The sequence below is a fragment of the Amblyomma maculatum genome, chromosome 4, assembly GCF_055883805.1.
Source record: "Amblyomma maculatum isolate TAMU_Amacu chromosome 4, ASM5588380v1, whole genome shotgun sequence".
In the NCBI taxonomy this organism is placed as follows: domain Eukaryota; kingdom Metazoa; phylum Arthropoda; class Arachnida; order Ixodida; family Ixodidae; genus Amblyomma; species Amblyomma maculatum.
Window position 1 is genome coordinate 133,893,697 of NC_139347.1, and position 21,809 is coordinate 133,915,505.

General features: G+C 43.1%; 1 protein-coding gene across 3 annotated transcripts in view; it reads left to right on the forward strand.

The window, feature by feature from the left end:
• The window catches only part of LOC146192617 (superkiller complex protein 2-like), a 131,683-nt gene that overhangs the window by 38,930 nt on the left and 70,944 nt on the right, over window positions 1-21,809 (forward strand). For all 3 annotated transcript variants that reach the window (XM_084602511.1, XM_084602512.1, XM_084602513.1), the window contains exons 11-15: window positions 1,187-1,271; window positions 14,189-14,295; window positions 14,642-14,770; window positions 14,858-14,915; window positions 19,857-20,183. In XM_084602511.1, coding sequence (XP_084458637.1) covers window positions 1,187-1,271; window positions 14,189-14,295; window positions 14,642-14,770; window positions 14,858-14,915; window positions 19,857-20,183 — 706 coding nt within the window. The remainder of the gene's footprint in view (window positions 1-1,186; window positions 1,272-14,188; window positions 14,296-14,641; window positions 14,771-14,857; window positions 14,916-19,856; window positions 20,184-21,809) is intronic.

Consider the following 21,809-nt stretch of genomic DNA (forward strand, 5'->3'; position numbering starts at 1 on the left):
CAACAAAGCCTCCATCCTTATCTGCTTGCATCAGGCAAAGATTTGAATCGCGAAAGTGTGTAGCGACAGTGTTCACCTTTGTAAGGCTCCTTTTTCCAGTTGTGTAGGCCTTTTTTACTTATCAGCAGCCTATGAAATGCAGTGTGTTCGCTCCTCGCCACCCGCCTTCTCTGCTTTTCTGTGAACTGTGGCAAGTATCTCATGCTTCAGAATGGTCACCTCAAGACCTTTTTCCAGTACACGCTGAACCGAGGCATCCCTCAAGAAGGTGACTAAGTTGCTTCCACCACAACCACTCCGTAGCCACAGTTGCGTGCCCTTGAAAATCACTGAACATCTTGACGACAGCCACACAGCACCCGGAGCCAGCCCTGAAGAAGACCGACTTGTCTCCAGCACTCCGCTTTTATAATCTTGTCGACCTGCTTCCAGTGGCCTGTTGAAGGCCCAACGGCTTGAAACATCCCGGTGACTTCGGGAGGGCAGCAATGTTTTCGTAGGCATTAATTGAAGAATCAAGCTCGGCACTTCATAACTGCAATGAGGTTTGCACAGAGCGAACATTGCTCATGAAGGGGACGAGAATAAATAAAAGCCCCCCCCCCAATGCAAAAGAAATGAAATTTAACAGAGTATACTGTGGGGTCAGTTGGTCAGACATAGTTCAACGAAAAACTTAATTATGGGACGTCTTTTTCGTCTTAAGATTCCATTTAGTTGTAAGTTGCAGCTCTGTTCTGTCCTCGTCTCTCTAGTCCTGTCTTAACCCTACGTTTTTTTGTTTGTGACATGATTTTTAACGCAATAGTGTCATTCTTTTTGCCCCGCATGATGTGCCTTCCAGTGTTGTCAGAACATTTGACATGGTTTGCTATAGTGATTGCATCCATGTGATGTTCAGTCTGTGCAGGGAAGTATACTCAAAATGAGGCTACTTGTAATCCTGCTGCATTAGGAAGAGGGTAGGGGAAGCCTGTACGACTTTAATGAAGATTTGACCACATGCTCTCAGGTTGCTACAAAATGCTCATGTTGATGCTCCAAAATGGTTACATTTTTTTCTCCATAGCTGCTCCAAAATGCATGTTTTCCTGTGGAGCTGCTCCAAAATCTGTTTTGTTTGTCCCACCTCTGCATGCGACTTTTTTGCTTTACACCACTTCTTTTATTCTACTTTCATTTGCAGGTCTATGCTCTACAACCAGTCCGATGCATTGACTAATTTGGAATGGGTCATATTTGATGAGTGCCATTACATCAATGACTCACGTGTGAGTTTCTCTTCTTTGTAACAGTATGTGTTGCAAGCTGTGGCTTGGTTGTATGCATTCTGTGACTATGTTAGGGCTGACAAGAAAAAGCTCCTTTCGCTTTATTCATGCATGGTCATCTTTGTCAATGTTTGGTAACCTCTAAGAACATAAAAATCTATTTTAGCGTCATACTTGCTGAGCTAGCTGCACCCTTTTCTTGAAGCCTACTAATGCTATTGTTTGGTCTCCAATCTCCAAGGTTATAGAAACCTATACTAGCATGTTATTTGCTCAGGGTGTCATTTTGCTGACTAAGAAGTGTCAAGGAGAATCTGTGACACCTTTCATGACAGCCATATTGCCTAACCCATTTTCCCCTGCACACTAGATAAAGTGGGTGCACAGGATGCGCATCCTTGATCACACCAAAATGTGTACTTTCTTCGTTTATTAATGTCATCTGCATGTACTTGTACGCGGAAAATATCTTGAATGTGTTATGCGTCTGTGCAGGCATAGCTTGTAAGTCAAGTCACGCGGAGCAGATTTATGTCACTAGTCAGTAGAAGCTCTGCACTCCATCACTTTTTCTGTGGCGCAGCCGTAGTGAGTAAATCTGGTCTTGTCATGTGCTTTGGCGGGTAAAGAAACTCTGAAAGCTTTGATGAACCCTGGTGTGCGAGTTAGTGAAGCAGGTAAATAGCAAAAAAAATTGTAAATATTCTTTCATTCTTTAATGTGTTTACAGTTTTCTGAGTAAGATTATAGCTATAGGAAGGCTTAAATGGCAACTGGCAAAGGACTATTTGAAAGCACACAGAAAAAGTGCAGATATCCATAAGGATGACAAGGAACCAATGAGAAATCGGCCAATGGAAACACTACGAGTATGCGGAAACGCACATACTGATTGCATAGGAATGATCGAGATCAGTTAAAAGGGCAAAAAGCACAAGATTCACTATACATACAGGAAACAATTCAATTTATGTCATTAAGAATGACCAAGGACAAATAAGCTACCAGTCAAGGTGGCTTACACAGATACCAGGAAGCTCTCATTACATTTGCAAGCATGACGACATACAAATATTAATTAGTGCAAAACAAACACTTTCAGAATGTCACTTGATGCATGTACAATGGAGGCTCAGTAAGTTGGCTTCCCCAGTATGTTCTGCCAGCATTAATTAAAGATCTGACCATGTAAATGCAGATTGTCACATGTCTGGACATCAGTGTACAGTTTCAGTGCAGTCCTGTTAACTCTTTCGCTGTTGGGTGTTTCTTGCCGTGACACACCCCCAGTGTCAGCTTGATTTCAGGGAACGAGCATAGCGATTTATTTTTGAATATGATTGCTATACAACTAACATAGTCAATGGAATATGCACATTTCAGTGTTCTGCAGGTGTTGTTATTAAACATCATTGTCATCATCAGCCTGACCATAAGTGAGATAAATGAGGATAATATAAGAAAAAACACTGCTCGATACTTCTTTAGAGTCCAAATCCGAGCTTGGCTCGTATTCATAATCAGGAGATCCATCGCTCCAGTCCGCAGTCGAAGCTCCCACGCGGTCAGCCATCCGAAAGTAACCGCGCGCATGGAGGGCACACTTTCAGTGGCCCGCGCAATGGAGAGAAATGGCACGTTGTGAAATAGAGATGACAGAGGGAGATGGAAAGAGGCTAAAAAAAACCTTCTTTGCTGCTACTAGCCGCAAGCAAGGGTGCCGCAAAAGAGAGCAAAAGCAGTGATTGAGTCATGGAGAGGCAACAACGCATAGAGGCTAAAAAAACCTTCTTTGCTGCTACTAGCCGCAAGCAAGGGTGCCGCAAAAGAGAGCAAAAGCAGTGATTGAGTCATGGAGAGGCAACAACGCATGCCCCCGAACTTGACGCATTGTAGCACACACGCCAACAGAATAAACATAAAAACCTGCAAACCTGCAGCAGATGGCAGAACAACCCTTGAACTTGTAACTGCACGCGTGCACGAGAGAGTAGCGCGCGTGGAGCGACCGCACCCCACAGCAAAGAAGGTGGTGGGGGTGGGCATGGTCACTCCATACTCTTCAATATATACATACCAACACGGTGCGGGGCAAAAATAAGAACTTGAAGAAAGGTTTGACTGATAGCATAAGCAGTCCAAGCGTGCCAGCATTGCGCTCAGGCGCAAAGTTTTGAACGCACGATAGAGAACATACCGGTACATCGGTGACATTGGGGGGAGCGCAAAAACGTGACAGTGAAAGGGTTAAAGCATTGGAAGTGACAGAATGGTAGGTACAGTAAAGTGTAAGGTAGAAAGTATGCAGGGAAGTTCTACATCATTTCCTGGTGAAATTCAGTACAAACAAAGAAAAAAAGGAAACCTAAAGAAATCTAAAAAAGGTGACAATTGCACATGGTCGTGATGCACCTTTCTACCACCAAGTACAGTTTTTGGTCAGGCAGTTTAAGTGCTGGAAGGAATCAGTTTAAAGGGACACTGCAGCACTTTTTGCAAAAATCGGGCATGCAGCAGAAACCCACAATTTTTGATGCTGTGAGCTCGAATATCAGGTTGAAATCGGGCAGAAAAAAGCAGAAATATGCAGCCATGCGACAGGGCTCACTGTGGGTCGCGCTGCCGCCTGTGATTGGCCAAGACGTCGCTTGACGAATTTTGAGGAGCGGGGAAGCTGCTGTTGCGGCTCCGTCATTGTGCTGTGTGCCGATCACAGCTTTCTGCATCTTTGTTAAAGGCATTATGGTGCACCATAATGCGCCACTAGAATGACCATCGGGTTTCTCACCGCACGTATCCGTACCAGATGCGCCCACAAATGATGCAGCACTTCCATTGTGGGGAGTGCAGGCTTTGCATGAAATCTTGCAGTGTATAGAGTAAGGCGTTTTGAAAAGTAGTGTGTGTCATTATTAGCAGAACGACATGGCCGTCAGTGAAACCTCGGCGTGCATATTTCTGAGAAGGAAGGGCAGCGAACAATGCACTAGCCGACTACTTCCGTCTCAGGCCTCTCGCCCCACCAGAAAAGTCCTTGTTGTGAAAAAAGGGACCAAGGCATGGTATACCAAATCCTGCTTTGAGTGCCATGCTTTATACTTTGAGGAAACAAAGAATTTTTGGGGAAGAGTCAAGCAGTACACAGCTGCCACAAGACAAATCAGAGTGCGGTTGCTGAGCTTTACGATGCACACGAGGCAGAATGCTGTTTGAGTCATGGGACAATGGGCAGGCGTAGAGAACCTCTCTCTTTTATTGTACGCTCACTATAAGATTGGTGAATTGATGGCTGACGAACCCCTTCACTAGTTAAAAACGAACATAAGTTTCTAGGGATAACTTTTGACAGAAAACTCACATTCCTACCTCATATCAACGCCCTCAAAAAGAAGGCTTCAAATTCACTAAACATACTCAAAGTACTTTCGCGAAAACACTGGGGGTCTGATAGGAAATCTCTGCGATCTGTTGTACGGTCTTGTTTGGACTATGGCTCTATAGTCTATGGGTCCGCAAGACCATCCTATTTAAAACGGTTAGATCCGGTGCATAACCTTGGCTTGCGTCTGTCAACTGGGGCTTACCGCACATCTCCTATAAACAGCCTCTACGTAGGTACAAATGAGCCTTCCCTCGAATACAGAAGATCATTACATACTTGCTCGTATGTTTTGAAATTACAATCCCTGCCAAACCATATATGCTTCCCCATAGTTACAAAGTGCACCTCCAAAATATTGTTCCAAAACAAGCCACACTCAATCAAACCTTTATCTCTCCGTTTTGAAGAAAAGTGCCTAGAACTAGGAATACTGCAGAGCCTTCCAAACATCGCCCCGAGGCAAGATCCAAAACCACCCTGGTACAGTCTCCCATGTTTATGTGACTTCACACTTGCACAGTTTCAAAAAAAACCTTTCTCCTCATGAACACATGCTACAAGAGTTCTTGGCTCTGGAGGAAAAATATAAAAATTACAGGGCGTTTTATACTGATGGTTCTAAGACAGCACATCATGTGGGAAGCGCTATAGTGCAAGACAAATGGGAAAAAGCAGTAAGACTGCCCAAATGCGCATCAGTTTTCACTGCTGAAAGTTATGCCATTTCCGTAGCCGTAAAACATATACCAAAGAAAAACATAGGAAAGAGCATAATCTTCACTGATTCCCTCAGTGCTATCACAGCTCTACATCCCAGTAAAGCAGTAGAGCCCTTAGTGGGAGGCATAATAGATACCATAATAGCAGCAGAAACACGGGGGCAGGAAATAAAGTTCTGCTGGGTACCGAGCCACATAGGGATCAGAGGCAATGAGAGAGCCGATGCAATTGCTGCAGCTGCCTGCAATCCAGAAATTCAGAAAGAAAGTATACCATATCGGGATGCAAAAAAAGTTGTACAAACAGAACTGAGAAGAAAATGGCAAGCTTCATGGGACAATGAAGCAAACAACAAACTGCATGCCGTGAAACCAAAACTTGAGGAATGGAAGTCATGTAACCATCAAAAGCGCCTATTTGAAGTAATTTTGTGTCGCCTCCATATCGGACATGCCCATCTGACGCACAACTTCATTTGTAGGAAAAAAGAAAGGCCGATATGTGAAGGATGTGGCGAAGAAGTCACTATAAACCACAACTTATTCTCCTGCATAAAGTTCGAGAAACTGAGAGAAAAAGATTTTACACACTTCTACGGAGAGCAAATTTTATTTCACCCTGCCTTGCTCCTCGGAGAGGATGCAATTGTCGATACATTCAGTGTTGTTAAATTCTTAGAAGAGGCAATGCTCCTAAACAAGTTGTAATGTCCTTGATATCGTATTCCTAACATAAACACAATACATCTCGTGTCTGGTGCATGATAGCCTTAGTTGCTTATGTGCCATTAAACCCAACACACACACCTTTATAAAGGACATGCACTGGGGAGCAGTTTTTGCCTCTTATATGAGAGGTCCCTTATAAGCAGAGTACCACATTCCCATTTGCTAACCAGACCTTATTTCGATATGGGCATCCTACTTCTAACGTACACAGAAAAGAAGGGTATATCCTATAGCAAAAGCGTTATTATAGCTGCATATTGCATTTGCTTGGTTTACCACACGCTGAACACACCTCGCAGCTGAAATAGTTGTAAATCTTTGCTTCATAGCTGCATTGATGCTGTTCGTCAACACAGCTTCATCAAGCTTGACAATCAGGCGAAGAGCCTCATGGCTGCTAGGCAAAAGCTGTATATGTTGGCAAACTGCATTTGTAGCGATTGCAAAGTGCCATTGCGATTTGACGTGGCACCGCAACTTGCGATTCGCAGTTACGGAACAAGTTATATGTCTGGTAACGCTAAAAGAACTCGGGTCTAAAAAGTGCCACGAAATCATAAAAGTAGCCAGCTTACCACCAAGGGGCTAAAAGCAGCCAAAACTATAAAACATCACCAGTAGACATATCTCTCAAGTTAATATTTGCTTCACAAATGGGAACAGAGGCTCTGAGTAACAAGTCTGTGAATGCTGCTAATTTGATAAAAAATAAAAAGCAAATGAGGCTTTCTGAGTGGAGTTGAAAGTGGCTGAATAGCGACCAGAGCAGTTTATTTGTCTTCGCCAAAACAGAAATACTTCTGTTTTTATGTTGTTTGTTTGGTATTGGCTTGACTATATGTCGCTTTCTAGGCACAATGGCTTGTTTACATCACCAACTGATCGCTTTCTTCACATTTACTGGATAGGTTTGTTGTTTATGCTAAAATGTAGCTTAATAGACAATTTCTGCTGTAGACCAGCGGACAGAACACCTATGGTGCTTCTTGATACAAAGCTCCACTAATTGGAGAACCCAATGCGCTCTCCGGGTAGGCTCGTGCAGATGCTCGCATGTGCAGTCTCGCTTGTGCTCTTCGCAGCAAGCCTGATGAGCCTCTCTACGTTGCATTCCCACAGCAGGTGCTTCTTTTAGTCATTTCATAGCTGACTGACCTACTCTTTGTTTGCTGAGGCGGTAATTAATAATGACAGCGCAGATGTCTCTCGTGCTTGTTTTCACCGTGGCTGCAACTGAACCTGGAGATGGATGGGGTCGCATCTAATGTTAAAATGTCTGTTACAAGCGAGACTAAAAACCAGAAGTCAAGGCTAACTTGTCCTCTATAGCCGATTGTCTTCTGCATACACTGTCTGTTAAAAAAGAGGTCTAGTTAATGGGAGACCTAGGGCTGCCAACCATTCGGGAGGATAGTGTTTTTTATACCCGACTGTCTGTTACATCAGTGTCTCTTACAATGGGGTTCGACTGTATACCTTCATGACGAAACCATGTTCTGAAATGTTTTCTACAAGAACTTCATTGATTTTATTTCTAATTTCATTCCCATCCCCAAACAAGACAGAATTATGTAAAATGACGAGGTAGCAACGATAAAAAATTACAAGTCTATATGTGAACAACTTCGATTGTTGCTTGCTTGAACTCATTGCAGGGAACCTCGCTCAGTGCACTTTATACTTGAATGCGCCTATACTCAACTGAGTGGTGCATACCTTATATTCTAATAATGCTGCCGTAGGTGTCCTACAAAAATATCAGGCCCATGCCATTCTGGAAAGGATCTCACAAAACCGTCCCAACCTAGATGCGATACTACAGTCGGCTCTCCTGAATCGTCTACTCGTTCGCAAAAGATCATCAGCACGTGGAGAGGATGAGTTGTCTGATGTTTAGCAAAGAATCCACTGCACAAACCTTGCGCAAAAAAACGGAAAAAAAAAAGTGACATGCAATTACAACCACGTGTCGATGGTGTCTGCCCGTCCCACAGCGAGATTGCACTCCGTGAACAGAACACAATCAACACTAAACGCAATGGTTCACATACGAATAAGACCTGAATATTCAGAAAGTAATGGAACTACAGTCAGAAGTACAACCCTTACCTCCCTTTTCTTCCTTCAATAAATGCAGTTCTAGGGTGACTGGCAGGAGCCTATTGTGTGAGGAAATGGAAGGAACCGATCATGGTTCAGCCGTGCCTTTTTTGGGAAAGCCCTATAGAAATGTTTGAAAATTCGGAAGCTTATCTTCATATTCATGATGAAGCTGCTGCCTCATTGTTGTCCTTCGCTTCAAAAACCATTGCGCCCAACCTTGAAATCTTGGCAGGGTGCGCTCTTCACACATGCCCACCTCTAACGTCAGCAATGCAGTCAGAGTGTACCCGTTGTTTCGCACTTCTGAGATGTATCTTGCAAAGTCAATTTTAGTCAGTTTGCAGGGCTTTCCCTGGAAGACTTCGTTAGTGTCACTTATGCTAGCCAAAGAAGACTACACTAGCGTCACATGCATTTATCGTGAACGTTAGAGTGTCTGGCTGCTGCATGCACCATGCTCGACGACTGTCAGTTTAAATGCTGCTGTATAACTGTTCAGGCACTTGCCCATCCTTGCCAGGTAGAACGGCTATGTGCAGACAAGTAGAGCTGCTCATGTCTGCCCATGTCTGTTTCGGCGTGAACCGCCAAGCAAGCTCGAAAGAGATTGTAGACCACAATCTATGATTAGAGAATGTGGCTTCATAGAGCTTAAACATTCACCCAGCAGGTCAGACCCAGGTTCTTGTGCTTACATTCTCATCTGTAATCTAAAGCAGTTTTCATGCAGGAAATAATTTCCTGATGATAATGCAGTCATAGACGTGATTGTGCAGAAAGAAGTCTCCCTCTGTACTGAGGGCAATCTTAGGAGGCAAAGCTGAATTAATGTGTTATGTCAAGGGGAGTAGATTTAACAGGAATTGTTTTCATACTCAGAAATACAAATAATTGAACATTGTTCGCATTAGCCTGGTCAGGAACTAATGGATGTACAAAGTATGGAGGCAGGTGACAAACATTTTCAGTCGTTTGGAGTCTGTGTGGAGCAGAAAAAGGAAAAGTAAAGAAGAAGAAATTAATTGAATTTTAATGACTGAGGGATGCAGGTCTGATCGTTTCATTAACAGTGGTGCTTTTTTGCCAGTTTGGTTTTGACTGGTAATACTGCAAAACCTAATAATTTAGAAACTCCTATGGTGGATGTCAACTACCTGCAATATTGTAGTGGTGTGGAGAGGCCACTTTTTAGTGTGTTATCCAGTTTTTGATAGGTTTCAAATTGAAACCCTCCCTTTTATGATGCTAAAGATGGGTATCTTATGGAGTACTTACAGGTCAATTGAAAAGTATGTGGAATACTGACTATTGCTTGGCTACATTGAAGTTAGTGCCTGCTGCTTTGAAGTTTGCATAGCCAGTGTATTTTGATGGACGATGCATTCTATTGTCAGACAGCTAGTTATGACAAGCTGTGATCTTTACAATTGAAATATCAATCTTATTCAGGAATAAAATAAGCCTTTGACAGGCCTAGTGGTGTAACAGCCCTAGTGCCGCCACCTGGCTGCTGCACTTCCCTTCTCCTTTGCTGCACCCTCAGATGCTCAGTGTGGTCTACATCCACTTGGGGATGCCACTGCCATTGTTAGCTGGAGTATGTCTCTTGGTGTGAGCAATGTGTGAAATGTCCACTGAACAGCCGTGGAAGGAAACCTGTTAAGGAATGGAAAGAAGTTGCAATTGAACTTGGCATTAAATGGTTTGGTTTGCGGCATTTATTGTCCCAAAGCGACTCAGGCTATAAGAGACTCCTCAGTGGGGGGCTCCGGAAATTTCGACCACCGGGGTTCTTTAATGTCTACTGACATTGCACAGCACACGGATGCCTTGCTTTTCGCCTCCACCAAAAAGCGGCCACCGAGGCCAGGATTCAATTCCACATCCTTGGGCAGAGTATTTGAGTGCCCTCCACTGGGCCACCCCGACAGGGTTTTATTAAATGGACTGACAACAAAACGAGCAAGAATTGAGGGCAAGCTAAGAAGTCTACGTCTGGGCAAAGCATTCATCATTGGTGGGCATTTAAATAGGGCATTCACTCTGCGGAAGGAGTCTCAGGGAGGGGGAGGAGGGGATGGAAAAGGGATTGCGAATGCTGCAGGGAAGCATGCTACAAGGAGTTAGACTGGTGACCTGCAGAACTGCTACAAATAAGCGAGTAAGCTCATAATAATGAAATCATAGAGATGGAGTGGGTCGAACAGTAGCAAGCTTGAACTTGGAAGGCTCTTTTTCCAGTCATGGAGGCTGCAACATGTGTAAATAGAGTTGACCTTGAAAAACTACAGTGAAGTACTAATTGACTAGTGCGACAAAACTGAATATGAAGTGAAAAAAATTAAAAAGAGGCTGAGAGTGACAGCAAAGCAGAGAGGAAGGAATAGCACAGAAAGACCTTGTCAGGGAATTGAAAAAATCTTTCAAGAAAAATGGAAAGAGAAAAAGGAGGGGAAGAAAGGAAATGCGAAGTCCTAGGGTGCCTGAGGTCATAGCTGGAGGTTTGGAGCAGAAAGTAAAAGTGGATAAGGATAAAAGAGTAAAAAAGATGAGGGGCAGAGGGGAGGATGAAAGGAAAAATAGGGGAGTGAAGGCAGGTGTAACGTGGTCCTTGTGTTATTTTTCTTCCGTATGTGCAGGCACTGATTAGATGGTTATGTCAGCAACACAGTATGCCCATCAAATTCCAACTTTTCTTTGGAGACATTTGTCCCTGTTGATTGCAAGGTTTTAAATTTGTAGATTATGAATGCCTCTCTGTATTTTCTATCCCTAGTAAATTTCAATGCTGATTTGAGAATGAGTAGCTTAGATTCATTTAAGTTATGATCATGTTAATTAAAACATACCGAACTGCCTTTAGAAAATGTTTTGTGTCGGCATGGTTGTCAGCCAGGCTTACATTCATTGATTGTTCTTTTTGTCAGATATACTGACTCTTACAGACTGAACACGGAAGCATGTAAATAACAGACAACACACAGGTTTGGTTTGTAAGGTTTAACTTCCCAAAGCAACTCAGGCTATGAGAGACTACTTAGTGGAGGACTCCGAAAATTTTATCACTTGAGGTTCTTTTACCAGCACTGACATTGCACAGCACACAGACACCATTCCGTTTCGCCTCCCCACAGAGGCACCATGTGTAAGCTAGGTGTTGGTGCTTGGCGGCACCACGGACTCCTAGCCCCATACCGAAGCTGTTATCTGTACATAGCGATAAGTTGAGAGGTGAAGGGAAAAAAACCTTGAACGGTGGCGGTGGAGGCTGCGGTCAAGTTTCAGTCGAAGGGCTCCTCATCTGTCTACCAGGAGAGGGGCTTCGGGACCTTCTTCTGTCTATGAGGGTGAAATATTAGGAACCCTTAGCCCATACATGCAAAATAGACAAATCAACTTCTAAAAAACATGGTCGGCCCCTGAAAAGGGGTCGCACCGATGTAAAGAAACTTGTGCCGCAGAAACCAGAAGCGTTTCCTAAGTTCTTTTTGATCCACTCAATAACCGACGAACCAGTAGCGAACTTATCAGTTTTTGTCATTGCCAAAACCCTGAAGAACTGTGCAGGCAAAAACTAAAAGGCTAAAAAGCAGAGAACCTGAGATCTCCTCATAGAGGTAGACACCAAAGAACAAAGTAACAAACTGTTCTCTTTGCAAAATGTCAGCAAAATGAACGTCCAAGTAACTCTGCACCGCTCCCTGAACCAAACAAAGGGGGTCATCTCTGAATACGAGCTGTTGAAAAGTACTGATGGGGAAATCTAAGAAGAACTAGGTGAACAAGGAGTAACAGCAGTCCGCCAAATAACCATCCAAAGAAATAAGGCAGAAATCAAGACCAAACACATAGTCCTAACCTTCAATAGTACGATCCTGCCTGAGTCCATTCATGCAGCCTACCTAAATTGTAAAGTTCGGTCCTACATTCTGAACCCCAGGTGGTGTTTCAAATGCCAGTGTTTTGGACGCAGCTCCTTGACTTGCCGGGGCAAGCCGACTTGTGTCACATGTGGAGAAATTGAGCACACTGTTGACAGATGTAAGCGCACACCGAAATGTGTAAACTGCAATGGTGCACATGGCGTGTACTTCAGGTCATGCCCTGTCTGGAAAACTGAAAAAGGAGTCATCACTCTGAAAACAACAGAAAACCTGACATACTCTGAGGCAAGAAAACGGCTCTCCTTTCAACAGAAGGGCACATACTCTGATGTGGTGACACGGGGACCACCACTGCCTTCAGTTTCAGTTGGCACACAGGTCGGTCCAGTGGACCTGGTGTCGACATCTATGTCCTGTCCATAGAAGCTAGTGGCACAAGCCACAGGGCTAAAAATCCCGCGCGAGGATCACTCAATCATTGCCTTTGGCAGGGGCCTCCTTGGCGCTCAGAACAGCTCTGCTGAACTGGACCTGTCGGCCCACCTTAATAAGAAGGCAGCTGTTGTTCTAATAGACTTTGCCACAGGAGCAGAGCCAACGCTGCCAACAAAAAAAGACACACGCGAAGGCTACAGGTCATTGCGACCAAGAAGCGTCCACCGTGGCGGATATGGATGTTGGCGAGAACCTGCCAACATCCAAAAGTCACACGTCCGCGGCATCTCCGCGGAAATCCAACGCTACGAGAGTGGCGATGGATTCAACTCCTGGTTCGCCACTGCTTCAGTGGCGGCGAGACTCCCTGAGAGAAAAGGGAAACCATGAGTCACCGCTCCTGAGAATAAATAACTTCCCCACTCCCCAGTCTATCACATTGGCATATATAATACATTGCAACTGTAGATTATTACACAGGAACTACACGGACATAACAGATATACTCGCAACAATGACACCCACAGCTGTGTGCCCATAGGAAACAGACCGCCTGTGAAAAAAAATAAAAACATCAAAAATAGCATTATCTACACTGACTCTTGAAGTGTCCTCACTGCATTAAACTCTGAGAATGCAGTTGAACCACTGATTGGCAACATAATACACAACATTGTACAGATAACGTCCCAAAATCATAACATTTTGCTGGGCCCCCAGTCATGTCGGGATTAAAGGTAATGAGAGAGCAGATGCATGTGCTGCACAAGCAAGATATAGAGAAATAAAATGCGAGAACATACCCCACAGGGATTGTATAAAGTTGGTGCACAGGAAACTAAGAGCTAGGTGGCAGGCTGATTGGGAGAATGAAGAAAAGAACAAGCTGCATTCGGTAAAACCCCTTTTAGGGGAATGAAAATTGTGCCGACATCAGGAACGTTTCATCGAGGTTATTTTATTTCGTCTACGCATAGGACACATGCACATCACTCATAGATTTCTCTTGACAAATAAAAATAAACCAGTGTGTGAATTGTGCAGAGATGAGCTCAGAGTCATTCATCTTTCAATCTCATGCCTGCAACTTGAGAATATTAGGAAAAGATATTTTATTGTATTTTATAATGAACACATTTCATTTCATCCTGCATTGCTTTTAGGTGAACAAGCATTCATTGATTTTTCTCTAGTTTGTACATTTTTTAAGACAGCCAATGTTTTAAATGAAATATGAAAGCCATAATTTTAAGCACTTCACATAGCAAATCATCTAACCTTATGTTTGGTGCAATATAGCCATAGTTGCTCTTGCGCCATAAAACCTCATAACTAACGTTTCAACTAGTACACCACTGCGGCGGAGTAGACAACAAACAGTTAAAGTTAGCCTTTATGTCAAAGATAGTCACTTGCCATGCTCCTAACAGTAGTGTTGCTTTGTAGAAGCGTGGCATGCAACTTCATCTGGGACATGAAAATCTTCACTGAACTGAATTAAGGCTCCACATCAACCCTTGTTCATTTTGTCTTGTGTTTTCAAGAATCCCATCTCCTTGCTCTCTCACTGGTAAAAAGTTTTTCAAGTCACTTTTGCTTAGAGCGCCAGCTTCTGAAGAAGCACTAATTTATTATGTGTTATAAATTTTCTCCCTCTCACTGCAGCGTGGGGTCGTTTGGGAAGAGGCTCTAATTATGCTGCCAAGAAACGTTGGACTCATTTTGCTTAGTGCTACAGTACCGGATGCATTGGGCCTGGCCGATTGGATCGGGTGCGTGTTTGCATTAACAACATATTTTCTTGCACTGGCTTCGGTATGTTTTCATTCATATGTTTTCAATTTTCAGGCCTCGGACCTGAAAAAAAAAAAAACGAGACTTGAAAAAAAAGAAGTGAAGAATGAATTTTTTTGTTTACTTTATGTAGTATCTTGCATCATATTGAATTTGCTGAACATTTGAGGATAAAGAAGCTTTGAATAAATTGAATGTTGAAGTAAGCGTCTTTTTATGCCTTCGTCTCATTTTAAAACAATGTGTGGCTTTTTAACCAGGAAGTTTTTTGCGTGCTTCAAGAGGTTCTATTCATCACTTTCCTTTGCATTCATTTTGATCTAGGCGTATAAAGCAGCGCAGAGTGTACGTCATTTCCACCATGAAGCGTCCTGTGCCTTTGGAGCACTATATTTACTACCACTATGAAGCTTACCTTCTTCTGGACACCAACAACCGGTTCCAGACGGCCAGGTCGGTGGTGCATTCGTTTGGCCTCTGTCTTTTTGGTCTTGGTTTATCTTGCACTGCGAGTCTGACACGTGCCCTTTTGTTTTATAGCTACGGGAGGGCCTGTGCGGCGGAAAAAGCTGCACCAGCAGGTGCTCGGTCTTTTGAAGTGAGTCTTCCTCTTTTTCCTCCTTCCGTACTCATCATATTTTGTGTAGCATAAGGAAATGTTTGAACTAAGCAATGTGAATGTTACCTTAGCATGTGTCCTCAATACTTGGGAGAAGGGTGCATTATTTTCAGTGCTAATATGAACGCATGCTTGTCATCAAGGCTGCCTTTGTCTTTGCAGTCTTTATAAAGTCAGTGTGAATGCAACACTGCTTCTCAACAAGCTTTTCTTGCATTAAAAAATGGGCTGAGAAGTATGGAAGAGAGCATGGTGCATTTGACAGCAGCTAAGCTTCATACATCAGTGTGCGGTTACATAGTGAGGCTGCATGCTTGGTACAGACATGTCACTGCTGAGCATTGTGTCTTGTGGTCTCATGCAGTATTTGTGTTAATTTTAGATTATCTGCTTTTGACATGATCAATCCTCTGATGCACAATATTCTAGCTATCTATATGGGATCATGCTGCTGCTGAAGACAGTGTGAGAGCATTTCTGGAACATAACAGGACCCCCATACAGAAACAGCTGTGCAATGTGTTGATGCTGCAGGAATCATATGGGCATGGTTTTAAGGGGGGCAACATGTGGGGAATGAAGGTGGCAGGATAGCAAACAACACAACAGCTGGCAAACAGCATTGTGTAGGCTGTTGGTGCACCTGTTGACTCGATAAAGTAGATAGTAGGGATGCACACATATCAATTTTTGGTTGTGAAGTGAACATGAGTTATAAACATTGGCTCCATATCACATATAATATTTTTTTATTTTCTAACGCCCAGAAAATGGTCTGAGCTAGGTGCATCCAACAAGGTAGCGTTATTGTAGTGCTTTTTATTCGGCAAAAATGAAAGCTTGTAAAATTTAAAAAATGCCACATGATAATACCAGGGTTACAGCGTTCTTATTCGCAGCTTGGCAAAGCACTGGCAGGTTCTTGCCTATAGCGGTGATCATGAAAGAGCTTCGCTTTGCTGTAGGTTGTGAGGTAAGCATCAGCAGCTGCTGTCACTATGCTTTTTGGCGCTAACCAGCAGCAGCACAAAGCTCTGTTCTGTGCTGCGCAGAAGACACAAATCTGGCAGAACTTTACTAAGCCTTAAATGAGATATAATTGCGAGATATAATTGCTGTATAATTGTGACAATTTCTTGTGCACAGAGTCCACTGTCACATGCTATTTATTTTTTTCAACTTTACTTGGTTTCATTTTTGACATAAAAAGCACAACGCTAAGGCCACCTTATCAGAAGCACCTGGATTGGACTGCTTTCGTGTTGCTCACCAACTTTCCTATTCATGAATTAGTGTTTAAAGCCATAATTAGAAAGTTAGTTAGTCAGTGCCAACTAATTACCCAAGCGGATAGAAAACGAAAAATAGTAGTTAGTGCTTTACATTACTAGAGATACATCTGACTTGATTTAAATGTGGAACAATGCTTAGTTCTTCAAAAAATGTTGGTCCACCTGAACTGGGGCACCCTGTATAACATGTAATGAGCCCATCAAGGTTGTCATATAATAAAACAGCTCATAAATTTACTCATCAATTCATTTGACATTTCTTCATCCTGCTTTTTGAGAAGGCAGTTAAATAAGTGTGGAATAATATAACGATGCCAAAATCGATTCCATTCCACCAGCGATGACACCGATATTGAGATGACAACATCAGCGTCACCATGACGCCAAGGCGTGATGTTTTATAAAAAGAGCCAATGAGATAGCAAAGGCACGTCCAAATGCTTTTCCTTGTGTTTCCTTAACAAAGGCCTATATAACAAGTCTATTTTTGAAGAAAATTCATCTTGTAAGAAGTTAGTAGCACTAATAGTAGATGTTAACTTTTATGTAATAAGGGAAAAGTGTAAACGGATCACAATATACGCGAAAATATTGCTTTAAACCATAGCCTCATTTGCAGCTGACAGCAGCACTATCTAAGTCTAATACGGTTTCTTCTAGACAAACAATAACACCTGTGTAGGATCAGCTGCTGGATTCAAAGCTTATCATAATTTCGCTTTTCTTTTGCCGTAGTTGAGTGCGATTGGTCTGCGAATTTATCACCAGACGAAGGCGTCATGCGCGAAACCCAGCCGATAAACATTGAAGATGAACATTCGCATCTCAGTATCGCATACCTGCAGTTAGCCATTGGTGGGAAACGCCAACCATTGAGCAATGTCGTGTATACGTCTAGAAGCAACTTAATATGGTATTGTTTCAACTCTGGTGCTAGCGGCTTAGTAGCCTTCGCCACACAAAAACTTTTTGAGCCCCATGACGCCAAGAATGCTGCCGTGCTGGAGGTAACCTTCATCCAAATATACTTTTTTCCTCCAGCGCCCTTGGGAAGTAAATCCACTTCTTTGCACCAACACGGGTGATTGCTTATGCGATGCACCAAAGTCAGGCACTTGTGGGGTTGCATCTGCCTTATTGCTTTCTCGCTGCGGTAAGCTTCCATGCAAAGAAATGCAACGTGCACACCTACTGCTCTGCCGCAGTGGCGTCGCGAGGGGGTTGCGGTCTGCACCAGGTGCAGCACTAAGGGGGGTTCAGCTGAGCAGTGAGAGGGAGGAAGGGGGAGAAATTAATTATTGTGTAAAGACACGAAAATGCTCACATTGGTGCCGCTGAGACACTGACTTGCAAGTGTGATCTTGTCAGAACAGATTATGCTGTTTTGAGGGAGTGCTTGAAAAAACGTGCCTTAGTTTATGTCATATACTCCACGCCAGTTTAACGTTGGACCAGGCCTGTACGTGCGTGTACCCTGGAAACACCACCATTAACTCGATACCCATCGGAAACCTATGAGTGGGAGTGTGTGACGACACCCGTCGGCAGCCGCATTGCCTCTTTTTGTGCATGTGCAGTTCACTCTTCTTTCCCAAGCAAGGACCACTGGCAGTATCTCTCCGGCAGTCTTTTGTCTTGATCCTTTATCTCCTATGCCTTTCTCGCTTCTCGGCCCAGTGACTTTCAAAATGCCAGAAGGCCCGGAATGCCTGTTGCTCAGTGGAATGGCAAGTCTGATCACTGCGCTGACTAGAAAAAAAAAATAGGAGGGCACCTTTAACAAGGCCAGGTGCTTTAGAAGGGGAATTGAGAGTGAGTGTACCCAAGGTTGCTCACATAGTGCATTATACGGTTCTTACCTTTTCTTTTTCTCTGAAAAAGGCAAAGTCGTATTTAAAATGCGAAACGCAACTGAAAGCATTGAAAGAAATAAGCCTGGAGACACCCTCTTCTCCCAGCTCCAATAAGCAGTTTCGCGCTTAATATTTTCTGTTGGTATGGCATCAATACGAGTTAGTAACTTTGCAGTCTGGATGCGGAAGCCAACTTGCACCTTTTGAAGGAAAGGAGAGGAGAAAAGTTAAATGCAGAGAATGCGAAGTGAAAGGCTTTCGCCTGTATGCATGTGGTGTGTGAAAGGCTCTGCTTGGGACCTAATTACAACACGTGGCCTCATACTGGGCAATCACCTGTCTTAAGCCGCTTGCTCAGTGAATTTCCTTGCAACTTACACATGCTACTGTTTGTGCCTTTATGGAAATATGTGCTATTGATGTGACGTTTTGCTGAATTATCAGTCGTGGGGCACAATTGCTGCGTCCTAGCGTTAAAAAGAAAAAAATGCCACTTCACTCGCACTGCGTGGTTGGGTGCAGAGCGAACTTACTTCAAAGCAAACCATGAGGACAGAGGAGGTAGAAAGGAAGCTGCGATCCGGTGCTTAAAACGCGGGGATGGAGGGTGGAGGGGGAGCCTCCGCACCATATGCGGGTGACCCTAGCGACACCACTGCTCTGCCGAAGAGCAGTTTTGGGAACACCACTGAGTTGTTTAGCTAGTTAGCCACACAGTCACTGCAAAGTTTCCTTCCTCAGTCAAAAGTGGAAATGTTCGTCGGCATGTTGATCGTGTCTCGCTAGTAGCGACCATTGCCGTCTCACAAAAGGCACCATGAAGAACAGCATCGCTATTTTTTAAGAGCATTAGCTCTTACTACTCGCATTTGCCGCTTCAGTTTCTTCGTCTTTCTCAGATTCAAGGTTGCGGCTGAGTCACGTGATCATAGCTACAGCATTGCAAATGATTTGTTAGCCCACTGTAGCTCTATGCACTGTATTTTTCTCTTTGCTTTCATTCCGATAGTGCATTTTGCCTGACCACTTTTCAATGTTTATATTCTACGCTGTTAGCCGTGGGGCATGATGGCTCAGTGGTTAAGGTACTTGACTGCAGAGGATGTGAGTTCGATCCTGACTGCAAGAGCCATGCTTTGATGGAGGTGACACCCAAATCATGTTAAAAACCTCAAGCAGCCACAATTTACCCAGAACCTTACTACGGCGTGGATCATAGCCCTTGTTGCTTTGGATGATCGAACCACATATACTACCAGTACTGCCAGCCATAGTGTTTCTCATGGCTCCTGTGTAGTTGCACCATAAGAAATGCAAAGGCTTGATTTCTTGCTGAGCAGGCAATGTTGTACTTGATTCTGTTATTCTGTGTGGTCTTCCTATCATTATTTTAGTATTTACCTCTGTTTAGCTTGTGCTTTCATGGCTATGTGCCATTTTATTTATGAGTGGTTAATTGGAGCATTCAAAGGAACCTCGCCAGCATCTTGAAGGCTTTAATTAACTTTTTTTTTAAAAGCCATAATAGAATTTTATGGCAGTGACAAATTTATTACTTGCTGGAGACGTTACCTTTTTAATACAGGCTGTTCAAGAATGGCATGTGAGAAGTACAAGTAGTGTGTCTTACTGCATTCGTAATACCGCATGACGTAATAAATTCTAATGTGCATAAATAATCTTACGGATGTCAGTAAAAGGGCAAAACAGAAAAATTCAAAAATGAGGGCCATAATGTGCTCCCGTGTGTTGCTACATTTGTCCTTGCTCCTTAGGACCCGGCGCGGTATGAGAGGCTGATTCGGCAGCTGCAGAGGGATCACCTGCTGCCCGTTATTTGCTTCACGTTCTCCCGTCGGCGCTGTAATTCAAATGCGAAGCTGCTCGCCAACCTTAACCTGCTGACGGATGACGAGAAATGGGCTGTGGATTCCTTCCTGGACAAAAAAGTTCGTCCCCAGTTCAAAGGAATGGACAAAAATCTGGACCAGCTGTGCTTCACGACTGAACTCCTGAAGAAGGGCTTCGGTGTTCATCACAGTGGCATGCTGCCTGTTCTCAAGGAAGCTATTGAAATACTCTTTAAGCAGGGTCTTGTGAAGGTCAGTGTGGCAGTTGCACATCATTGTGGTCTTTTCCATTAGCCACAGTGTCCTACTTGGCTTAAGCACAGCGCTAAGCATCATTATGCCTCATGGCAAGTCTTTGAATAAAAGAAAAGATTGTGTTTGAAGAAAATGTTAGAGTAAAAGACCACCAAAAAGTTTAAGCTGAAAAATTGTGTCTTTGCTATGCTTTTTGGGGGAATTCACATTAGAATTTTATTTTTAGCATCCTTTCTGAAGTAAGAGGCACTGAACTATAGCATGTGAACTGCGGTTATTGTCTTTTTTTTTTTATATATATATGGATTGAAAAGGCATAACTGATGCACCATTAAAGAAATCGTGCTTCTTATTGGTTTAAAATAATGGCGATTTAACATGGATGTTTTTTTCTGAGCCGTGTGCGTTGAGTGTTGCAGTATCTTAATAGGTGCAGGACTGCATTATAATTAGGGGATGGAAGTGATACGTCAGTTGTGCTTTTCTTGTGCCACATTGAGCTAATCTGCCCAAAAGGGCAAAAAAATTTTACTGAAATATAATTTTTAAAGGAAAGCCATGTCTCTACTGAGTTCTGTGATAGACAAGATTTATCGTGGATTGGGCTGCATTTCAGTTAATCGTAACTCGATTCGTTGAGTCTGCAAGGTTCTTAACTGTGGCTATGTAACCCTTCAATGAGGGTGATAGCTAGTGTACTAGCTCCTCTTGTGCTCATGCACAATGACCACACTATTGGCTGTCAAGAACAGAATATGCATGGCAAGGAAAAGCTGTCGGGAAGAGATTGTTTTCAGATCCTCTATACAAATGGTCTCCCTGAGCAGACCAAGAGTGGGCATCTTGATTGATTTCTTTGAATCCTAGCAGTGCAATAAACTAGGGGTGTGGGAATATGGTGTAAAAGAAAAATTCGATATCGAATTGGATACCTAATCAGGGGGAAAAAAAATTGAAAATGAAAAAAAAAAATTGCAAACGCTGCTCATTTCAGAATTCAATGTGTAAATAAAATAAACTAGAATTGCACAGCCAAGCTAGTGGGCAGACCAAGAGTGGGCATCTTGATAGATTTCTTTGAGGCCTAGCAGTGCAATAAACTAGGGGTGTGGGAATGTGGTGTAAAAGAAAAATTCGATATCGAATTGGATACCTAATCAGGGGGGAAAAAAAATGAAAATGAAAAAAAAAAAAAAAAAGGCAATCGCTGCTCATTTCAGAATTCAATGTGTAAATAAAATAAACTAGAATTGCACAGCCTTGCTACTGAAACACTTTCCTGGCACTGCAAGTCCACGCGATCAAGCATTGAGGTGAAACACGCAGTGCAGTGAAACTGGTAAATTCCAACATTTTTGGTGCATGCGGTAATTTTTGAATACTCAAAAATGCCAAATATCAGTTTTTTGAATCCGAATCGAATAGCAAATAGATTCGATTTGTATTCAAAATTTCCAACACACCCCCTACAATAAGGTAAAAACAAAGGGAAAAAAGAATGAGCAAGTCAGACATTTGTGATTTTCTTGAGGGGCAGCAGTGCAACGCACTTGCATATGAGCGTGGGTAAGGCAGGATCATGAGGACAGAACAGTGTTCATGCTTTGCCTCTGTGAATGCTTG